This window comes from Aethalodelphis obliquidens, unplaced genomic scaffold (assembly GCF_003676395.1).
Source record: "Aethalodelphis obliquidens isolate GAN/ISIS:26980383/991018 unplaced genomic scaffold, ASM367639v1 scaffold30, whole genome shotgun sequence".
Taxonomy (NCBI): Eukaryota; Metazoa; Chordata; class Mammalia; order Artiodactyla; family Delphinidae; genus Aethalodelphis; species Aethalodelphis obliquidens.
In genome coordinates, this window is record NW_020837974.1 from 8,332,666 (window position 1) to 8,343,081 (window position 10,416).

The 10,416-nt window shown below is 59.1% G+C and overlaps 1 protein-coding gene across 1 annotated transcript; it reads right to left on the reverse strand.

Moving 5' to 3' along the window:
- Positions 1-8,255: 8,255 nt before the first annotated feature.
- On the reverse strand, positions 8,256-9,930 carry HSPB1 (heat shock protein family B (small) member 1). The gene is made up of 3 exons (XM_027126106.1): positions 9,415-9,930; positions 8,661-8,724; positions 8,256-8,570 (listed from the first exon to the last, which is right to left on the reverse strand). The coding sequence occupies exons 1-3, from the start codon at positions 9,764-9,766 to the stop codon at positions 8,381-8,383; spliced, it is 606 nt and encodes a 201-aa protein (XP_026981907.1). The 5' UTR covers positions 9,767-9,930; the 3' UTR covers positions 8,256-8,380.
- Positions 9,931-10,416: the final 486 nt, after the last annotated feature.

Sequence of the window (10,416 nt, forward strand, 5' to 3'; positions counted from 1 at the left end):
TTTTTTTTTTTTTTTTTTTTTTGCGGTACGCGGGCCTCTCTCACTGTTGTGGCCTCTCCCGTTGCGGAGCACAGGCTCCGGACGCGCAGGCTCAGCGGCCATGGCTCACGGGCCCAGCCGCTCCGCGGCATGTGGGATCCTCCCGGACCGGGACACGAACCCGTGTCCCCTGCATTGGCAGGCGGACTCTCAACCACTGCGCCACCAGGGAAGCCCTGAATTTTGTTTTTTAACACTCCTTTTCTTCTCATTAATACTGAATGGTCACATCTACTCTAACTCCGTTTTCTTTTCTTTCTTTTTTTAAAATTTTTAAGTCTTTTTTTTTCTGGCTGTGCTGTGTGGCATTCAGGCTCTTAGTTCCCCAACTAGGGATTGAGCCCGTGCCTCTTTCAGTGGGAGCGCAGAGTCCTAACCACTGGACCGCCAGGGAATTCCCTAACAGTCTGTTTTTTTCTGTCTTTCTCAGAACTTTATATTCCTGATTATAAATTAAATCTCCATTATCAACTTCTCCATTGCTTCTCTCCATCCATTCTCACATCATTTAAACTCATTGTCTTTAGTCTTGAAAGGAAATCTTCTCTACACTTATTTTCTGAAGCTCAAGCCCCATTTCCTTCCCTTTTGTAACAAAACTGAAAGAATGATTACCATTTCCTCATATTTCCCTCAACCTTTTTTTCTGGCCATGCCCCACAGCATGTGGGATCTTAGTTCCCCAACCCTTGCCCTCTACAGTGGAAGCGTGCAGTCCTAACCCACTGGAGCTCTAGGGAGGCCTCAACTTTGGGAAGGTCACCAGTGATTTCACTCTCTAATAAGGGTGATCTCCATATTATTATCTTAATAAGATCAAAGTTATCTTCCCATAATTAATTCCCATGAGTGTTTCTTTCTTACTCGAAAAATGAAGGCTTCACATGTATTAATTCGTATGATCAGCTTCATTTTGCAGAGGAAAAAACAGACTTAGCAACTTGCCCATGGTCCCACAGCTAGTAAGTGCCCCAGTGGGGATTTGAACCCAGGCAGTTTGACCAGTGCCCACAAGCACAACTGTAATCCTCTGCTGCCTCTCAGTGGCATGAGGTTGCTGTGAGGATTTAATAAGCGAAGGAGTGGTTGGCGGCTAGCAGGTGCCCCGTACACGCCAGTGTGATTAGTAACAGAACACCTATGCAGCAAAGGCGCAGAGGGTGAGGCAGGTCTCCCTGGGCTCCAGGCCTTGGCTCCGAGACCCTGCAAAGGCAGACTGAGAAAGTGAGCTGGGTCCTTCACGAGGGAACTTCCGGGAGGCTTGAGGGCATTCAGCGACTGAGGCCCAGAGCAGAGAATATGACCAAAGGTATGGTAGGTGCACGGCTAGGGGGCGTCAGTATTTTCCAAGACTCGGATTTTCTGCCCCCATTTCTGCTCTGGGCCTGGCAGGACCCAGAACCTGGGCAGAGATTCCCGAAGTTTCTGGGCTGGGTGGTGTCAGGTATCTGGGTGTCTCTGGGAGAGCACCAGGGGGCACTCACTCATTGTCCTATCTGGGCCTCGGGGTGGGGGGGGAGAGGAGAGGGGATGGGGAGGCCCAGCAACAGGGTGTCCTACAGGGGGTGCCTCGGAACGTTCCATGGCCCTGCTCCATCCTCCTTACAGGTGGGGTAAGACTTCCTTTCTGGAGTCGGTACAGTCTGAGGCCTGAGTTGGCATGGCCTGCTGCCTGCTTGGTGGGGATTGGTTACTCCTCCAGAACCATTCTTCCTCCCACCCAGAGCCTTGGGGCTCCATGACCCCTGCTGAGGGATTGGCCCGTGGGACCACTCCTAGGGTTCAAGGCTTTCAGGCTGGTAAGGCCTGGAGAAGGGGGTTTTCGGGATCATCAACAGGGCCACCAAGGGCATTGTGCAAGGATAGCTCAGCCACCAGGGCCCGGAGAGAGGTAGGGGAGGGGCTCCCAAAAGGGAGGGGGCTTGGTGAAGTGAGAAGATGCAGTGATGGATTTGGGGGTTCAGAGAAGGTGGGAGAACTCCCAGAAAGGAGGGGGTTTCAGTGTGGGAGAAGGGGCTTGGTGTTGGGAGGGATGCAGTGATGTGGGGGAGTGGGACGAAGTAAGGGAGATGCAAGATCAGAGAGGGACAGGGAGACCCAGCAAGGAGGATGGAAGCTCAGAAGGGGCTGCGGCGGGGGGAGGGCTCAGGGACCACTCTGGTCATCCATTCACCTAAATTCTCAATCCCCCTGTCCTGCCACTGTCCCATTGTCTCCCCAGCCTGAAAACAGCTATCCCTAAAGGTCTTTTTTTTTGGCTGCACTTTGGGACTTGTGGGATCTTAGTTCCCCGACCAGGGATCGAACCTGGGCCCCCAGCAGTGGCAGTGCGGAGTCCTAACCACCAGACCCCCTGGTCTCCCTGCTGTTTTTGTTTGTTTGTTTTGTTTTGTTTTGTTTTTGGTAAGGGACTTTCAAAAGGACTTTCATGAACCCATCTTGATGAGGGGGGAATGACGTGGGAAGAAAAAGTTCGTCCAGACCTGCCCTGGGGTCAGAGCCAAGACTGAAGGCCTTCCTCATGTCAGGCCCTTGTTGGTCCTGCAGAAAGTTGTCTTATACCCTTGGGCATCTCTGGGACTTTGGCCTTCCTATTATTTATTTATTTATTTATTTATTTATTTATTTGCGGTAGGCGGGCCTCTCACTGTTGTGGCCTCTCCTGCTGTGGAGCACAGGCTCCGGACGCGCAGTCTCAGCGGCCATGGCTCACGGGCCCTGCCGCTCCGCGGCATGTGGGATCTTCCCGAACAGGGGCACGAACCCGTGTCCCCTACATCGGCAGGCGGACTCTCAACCACTGCGCCACCAGGGAAGCCCCTTCCTATTATTTTTAGGGGACCCTGGGTAGCTGCCAGTCTTGGCGATTCCCCCTTGATTTCCGGTCTGCACAGAGCTGACAACACTGACAATCAAGGCAGGAGGGGCCTCAGGGGCCCCCCAGACCCCTCAGAATGGAAACTGAACCCAGAGCGGGGCTGGACCCCAGGCCATGCCTCCAAAAGGGACAGAGCTGGCGCAAACCTAGAGCTGGCCTTAGCCCAGTGCTTTTTCCTGAACACAGAGCTGCTCCTGCATCCCTATCTATTCTTTTTTTATATATGTATAAATTTATTTATTTATGGCTGCGTTGGGTCTTCATTGCTGCGTGCGGGCTTTTTCTAGTTGTGGCGAGCGGGGGCTACTCTTCCTCGCGGTGCACAGGCTTCTCATTGCAGTGGCTTCTCTTTGTTGCGGAACACGGGCTCTAGGCACGTGGGCTTCAGTAGTTGTGGCTCGTGGGCTTAGTTGCTCCGCAGCATGTGGGATCTTCCTGGACCAGGGCTCGAACCCGTGTCCCCTGCATTGGCAGGCGGGTTCTTAAGCACTGCGCCACCAGGGAAGTCCCAACCCCTATTTATTCTTTAAATCTTCCTGGCAGGCTCCACCCTGTTCAGCCCAAAGTGGGGGTGAGGGTAGACTTCCTTCCGCTGAGACAGCCCCTGGACCACGAGTGCTGCATCTTGACCCAACCATTGCCACTTAGGCTGGGCAGGAAGGTGTTCCAAGCTGGTAAGCGTGCAAGGCTGGAAGGAAGGGTAGGAGGGGGTTATTAAACTGCAGGGACCTCTCCTAGGGCAGATCAGTTTTCCCCAGGGTCCCCGCATATTACCTTCTCCCCCTGGGCTGCAAGCTGGGAGCCCTGTCTGGGCACTTGACTTTCCCTTGCCCTCAGTCTGCCCTTGAGAAGAGATGGAAGTGGCCAACTGGCCAGTGAGGCTCTTCCGCCCTCCACGCTCGTACCCGAGACCATCCAGAGATTTTGCTATTGATCTGGAGCCGTCTCTTCTTAGCCAGGCCTGGGATTCCTGGTATTTTTCATGCTTCCAGCTTTCCCTGCACAACTAGCTGTTGGCAGAGCTGTCTCATAAGAGGCCCATGAGAATATGGTTCATCCTTAGGAGGCAGAATTAGATGCATATGATGAAGTCAAAGTCACCTGGGCAGGTGGAGGAGGGAGGGGAGGATCCAGAGCCCTTGACTAAAAGGATCTTTGCCAGGGATGGAGTCATTCCCGCCTCCAGGCTCCTGTGCTCTTCAGGGCTGTTCCAGCCCTGGGCCATGGTGGATGGACAGACAGTACACACCTTGGGGTGGGGGGGGCACACATTCCCAGGGTCCACTTCCCTAGGAGAACAGCATGAGGGCAGGGCTTAGCCCCCATTTCATCAGGGTCTGAGCTGCAGGGCCCAGTGGCAGACTCTGGCTAAGACCAGCCCAGGCTCGCCCAGCTGCCTTCACCCATGCTGCATCCTCCTTCCCTGCTTTGGTCCTGAGCTGCAGCTCAGTCGCTGCTGTGCACGTCTGGACGCGGCGCTGAGTCCTGGCTGCAGGGCTGTCCCAAACCCCCAGGTCCCACTGTGTGCATGTGGGGATTGGGTGTAGTGTAGAGTTGCAGGGGGTCCGGGGTAAGGCCAGCAGATAGAACCCCCTCCAGGCTGATCTCTGCCCTGCCCTGGGCTCTGCCAGGGCACGTAGGGCTTGTGTGGCTGCCAGCCGGCCAGGGGTCTGGGGTCTCTAATGGTCAACCTCCTGGTCAACCCTGGACGGGGGCTCCAGTCCAACCCTACCCTCCTCTTCTCCCTTCGCTTGGTTGCCCCTCCCCCATCACAAAGGTGCTCTGGCCGTACCCTTTGGATCCAGCACTGGGGTCCTCCGCAGCCATTCTCTGGGCGGCTTTTATTCCCCACCCCACCCTCTCCACAGAGCAGTCTCTCTGGCAAACCCTAGGTTGATTCAGTAGCAGGGAAGATGAGGGCAGCTGGAAACAATTCACTCCCCCAGCAGCCAACGTCTGGTGGCTGCTTGACCTTACATAGACTGAAGTCAGCAAGCCCCAGGCAGAGAGCCCAGGACTTTAGAGGTCCCCTCCTTCCCCCACCCCCAGCACCCCGACATCCGGTGTGTCACCCCACACTGCAGAGCCTGCTGCTGCCACATCTGGCGTGCGAACCCCCTTTCCCCCCTCCCTGGCAGGACCCATGTCCACTGCATCTCAGCCGCACACTGCCCCTGCCTCGCGGCCGCCCCTCCCACCCACTCTCCGCTAAGGTCTGGAGCCCTGTTTCTAGAGCGGGGGTGCTTAAACCCTTTGCTTAGCCTGCACTTAGTGCGGCCTTCGGCGCCCCCAGATGGGGCCCCCGCACCTCCTTCACGCGCCCTCCCTGCTTGCAGCCCCTCCTCCAGCCTGACCACACCAGCCTTCCAGCCCTCGCCCGTGCAACTCCCCCTTGCCCGTCACACAAGGGTCACTTCTGGAAATCCCTCCTTCCCACTCCACTAAGACTCCGCAGGCTGTCCTGGGCCCTCTCTGATGGTAGAATGCTGCTCGTCACTGGGCTGTGTCCTCCGCTTGCCCCCTTGAGCTCAAGCAGGGACTTGGACCTACGGGCTGGGTGCTGGGCCCAGAGAAGGTGCCAACAGGGAGGGCAGATTCCATAACTGGGAGGGAGAGAGAAAAGGAGAGACCCAGGGATCAGCCTGGAACTGAGAGCGGCTTGTGCACTCCACGGATCCCTAGGGGAGCTGGAGCTGGTGAGAGGTGAGCAGCTGCCACAGGGATTTGAAGTCCCTGAGGGCGCCTTTGTCACTGGCCTGCAGCAGGGGGCATTGCCCCTCAGGCACCCTTCGGCTGAGCGGAGGGACCCAGATGCTAGCATTCACTGAACCAAGGCCAGTGTCTGAGTCTGCAGACCTGAATGTCATCAGAGGCGTTTAGAGGGGGACCCACTGAAAATCAGGGAAACGCTTGGCGAGGCCGGGGACAGCAGTAGGGCAGGGACTCACCAGGCATCTCAATGCCCAGAACTGGCCTCTCCCCGTGGAGACCCCGGGACCTGAGCCAGCCTGCCCCACCCACCACTCCGCCCAGAGGTGCTGCCCAGATCCCACGTCTTCGGAGATGAGCTCTGGGCGTAGGGCCAGCCCAGCCCCAGGCTCCCCTCCTGCCTCTGCCCCGCCCCCCACTTCCTCACCTCCTACTTTGGTTTCCCACGGAGACTGCCGCCTGTTTCCTTTGCAGGGATTGAATTCTTCACTTCCTACCTCCCTCGTGCCCCAGCTGTGACCCCAGTGTTGGCCTGAGCCCCCAGATCTATATTCCATTCCAATAGCACCGACAGCACCCAGGCGCTGACCCCTGCCTACCCCAGGCCATGGCCCTGGACTTTGGGCCTGAGACCTGGCAGCTCTCTCCGGGCCACTTTGCAGCCTCGCCCCCTCGAGTGGCCCTGGCCCCCAGGCTCAGCTGCATCCCTGTCCTTCTCCTCCTGAGGCCCCACGGAGCCTGATGCGGCAGCACTTCCAGCTGTGGAGCCCCCACCCCCACCCCGCCAGCCTTGTGTCTGAGTTAATCTGACCTCCCGTGTCTGGGGCGACGCAGATGGCCCTCTGCTCCCTCCAGGACGAGCTGTGTGAACCTGGGCAAGTCTCTTCACTTCTTTGAGGCTCACTGCCCAGTTGTCAAGCAGCAGTAACCACACCTCTTCTCGGGGCTGATGTGAGGATTACCTGGTCAAAAGCTCAGAAGTAGCTCTCCCACACGCCCAGGGCACCAGTGGAGGAGCTGGCAGCCCGGCAGGCTTGCAGTCACTCTCTCCGACCAGATTTGGGCACCCGGCCACCCCCGTGGAGGTCAGGGCCATCCTGTTGCCAACCACAAGGGCACTGGCCAGCAGAGCGAGGGTGAGAACTGGACAGGCTGACTGGGTCGTGGCCACGGGAGCGTGGAGGCATCCAGGAGACATCTGAGACGTGGGGGGGTGTGCGTCTCGGGGAAAGGGTGGAAGATTTAGGCAATCAGAGCTCAGGAAACCAGGTGGGAGGGCGGGTGGACTGGGCGGCATCCTGGCTGACAGGCCCAGACCTGTGCTGCCAGCTGGCCCAGCACCGTCCTTGTGCCAGGTGTTTTCTTCCCTGTTGGCCTCCTTCCAGGTTTGGCGGGGCCCTCAAGGGCCGGGACCTCCTTTGGCTTTACGCCTGCTCCAGATGTGCTGTCCCAACAGGGAGCCCGCACCAGGGAGGAGAAACTGAGAAGTTGGACGGCGTGAGCAGTGGTGTGTGGATGCCCCAGGCCCCGCCCTGCGGGTTCTGCTCCTCTCAGGGACCCTGACACAGTAGGGCTGTGCACCCGCAAGCGTCTGGCCATAGCCCCCGGCTCTGGGACCTTGCTGGTGGGGAGAATGTGAGGTCTCAAAAGCCCCCATCTACCTTCTCCCTCCCCTAGGTCACCCCGAACCCTCCTCGGGCAGGGGAGAGGGTCAGGGCAGGACAAGGACAAAGGCCGAGGTAGGTGTGGGTGTTCCTGCCGGCGACAGTCAAGGCAGGCCCTCCTGTAGCCACTGCTTCCCCTGGCAGGTCTTTGCCTCTCTTCCACCAAAACCTAGGCCACACCTGCCCTCGCTCTCTGCAGGGCACCCTCAGGCCTGAGGGCCCAGGCCCCCTGCTACCTGCACGGCCTGGCCTGGCGGGAAAGGTCCTTTGACGAGGCCAATCTCCCCTCAGAATGCCACCTGGGGTGGCCACCCCCCCCCATACCATCTACCTGGTCCTGCCCCTTTTCCCCAGGATTAATGAAGTTATGAGGAGGGCAGGAAGGAACTCTGAGCTCCCAGGAAGCTCCCCTCCCCAGACCCTGCCCTGTCCCCCCTCACCTGCCCCCTGCCCAGGTGTTCCTGAATGCCTAAGCCTGGGCCAGGCGCATCTCCTGGTTTCCCCTGATCCCACACCTGGCCCTGGGTTGGTTTGTTTTTTTCATAAATTTATTTATTTTTGGCTGCATCGGGCCTTTGATGTGCGGGCTTTTCTCTAGTTGCGGCGAGCGGGTTCTACAGCGCAGGCTCAGTAGTTGTGGTGCACGAGCTTAGTTGCTCCGCAGCATGTGGGATCTTCCCAGACCAGAGCTCGAACTCATGTCTCCTGCATTGGCAGGTGGATTCTTAACCACTGCGCCACCAGGGAAGCCCAGCCCTGCGGGTTTTATTGCCGTAAACAATGACTGTTTCTCTCTTACTAAACAAGGGACTGGAGGGCAGGGCTGTGCCCTGTGATGGATACCACTGTACCCACAGGGCCCAGCGTGGGTCTTGGCACACGCAGGCCCTCAGCAAAGGTGATGAACGTGTGAACCACCAACAACCCCTATGTCTCCACAAACACACCAGGGTCCGAGGCAGGGGCAGGCAGTTGTTTCAAACTTTATTTGAGAAAAACAGAAGGTAAAGATATCAAAAGAGTTCAGAGGTTTGGTGGGTGGGGACGGTCAGTGATGGCTACTGTGGGGTGGGCAACTAGGCTAGGGCCTTTACTTGTTTCCAGGCTGTTCAGACTTCCCAGCTTCTGGGCCCCCAAGCTGGGCACGCGCCTCGAAGGTGACAGGGATGGTGATCTCTGCCGACTGGGTGGCTGGCTTGGGCAACGGGGCCTCCACTGTGAGCGTGCCCTCGGGGGACAGGGAGGAGGAGACCTGGGTGGGGTCCACACCGGGGGGCAGCCTGGACATGCAGAAAGGGAGGAGAAGCATTACACACCTGTGTGTCCCTGCGCCCTCCTCCCGTCCCCCCAGCTCTGGAGCCAGGACTCACGTGTATTTTCGAGTGAAGCACCGGGAAATGTAGCCGTGCTCGTCCTGTCGCTCTTCGTGCTTGCCTGAGGAAGAGGGGAGTGGGGGGGGGGGCGGGTAGGAGGTCAGAGGAGGCAGGGAGGGGCGGCCTCTCCAGCTGGCGCACATCCAAACGCGTCCCACCTGGCGGCCAGGACTCAGGGCAGGCAACACTGACTAAGGGATTTGTGTGCCCCAGGCCGTCCCGGAATCTCAGAAGCTTCTGGAAAGTTCGGTTCAGGGGCTTTGGGAGCGGTGAGGGGGGCCGCAGCGCCGGGCACGCGCACACGCCCCCTCCGCGGACACGGGCTAGGGGCGGAGACGGCGTGGGGCGGGCGGCGACGCCCTCTTCATACCAACCGCCGGCCGAGGTGGGTAGGCGCGCGCGGGTGGGGGCGGGGAGAACTGGTCCCTTGGGGGTGGGGCTGGGGCCGTGGGGGGGTCTCCGCTGGAAGGGGGCGTTTCTTCCCTTAGCGTAGACTTTTTAGGGCTAAAAGATCCATTAAGAGCTATCAGCACCCCCGAACTCCAGAGGAGTGTATACAGGCCAGGGGCAGGGCAAGGAGGCCCGCCCCGCGCCCCGGGCTCTGCCCCCGGGTCCTCGGCTAAGCTTTCACTTTCCAGCCCCCGCCCCGCCGCCCCCCGCCCCGCATTTCAACCCAGGTCCCTGACCAGGGCTCCTCCCCAGGACCGGCGAGAGGCCGGAGGCCGGCGCCCCAGTCCCCGGGGGGGCTCACCAGTGATCTCCACCACGCCGTCCTTGGTCTTGACCGTCAGCTCCTCGGGGGCGAAGTGGTTGACGTCCAAGGACACGCGCCAGCGGTCGGCAGTCTGCTGGATCTCCGAGAAGCCGCTGCTGAGCTGCCGGCTGAGCGCGCGGCTGTAGGCGGGACCCTCGATCGCGGCGGCGGACAGAGGGCGCACGTAGCCCGGCCATCCGCTGTGGCTCAGCCACTGCGACCACTCCTCGGGCAGCCGGGGCATCCCGAAGGCCTGGTCGAAGAGGCGGCTGTGGGCCGGGTACCAATCGCGGAAAGGGTCCCAGCTGGGGCCCCGCAGGAGCGAGAAGGGCACTCGGCGCTCGGTCATGCTGGCTGGTCTGGGCGCGTCTGGCTGAGATTCGGAGTAGTGCGAGAAGTGTCGGGCGCCAGCCCCAGCAGCGCTTTTATGGGCCTCCAGCTGGGTATTTTTAGCAGGCGTGTTTCAGGTCGCTATTAATGGCAGTGACGGGCCGGAGCAGCCCCTCCCCCTGCATTCCCCCCACTGCATACCGGGGCGCGGGGCGGGGCGAGGAAGGCCCTACCCACATCTGGAACCTTCTCTTGCTTGAGTAAACAAATGACTGGAGCCCCGATGCTGGTGCAGTACTCACTGCCGGACGCTCGCAGGCCTGGGTGCTAAAGCGCTAGGCCGCGATCTGTGGACAGTCTAGGAGGATAAAGCCGAGAGAGAGGTCAGGCTGCTTGTCCCAGGCCACACAGCTAGGAATTGGCAGAGCCGGGATTTGGACCCCAGGGTGTCTGAAATAATGTCTTAAGAAGCAGCATGGTTAGGAGTGTGGGCTCGGGAGCCAGACCGCCTGAGTTCACATCCAGGTCCTGCCACTCACTGGATGAACTTGTGCAAATGAGAGTCTTTGTGACTCAGTTTACCCATCGTGAGAATGGGGATGATGATGATGATGATGAAAATGCTTCCATCACTGGGTTGGTGTGAGGATTCAGCCACTTAATGCAAGT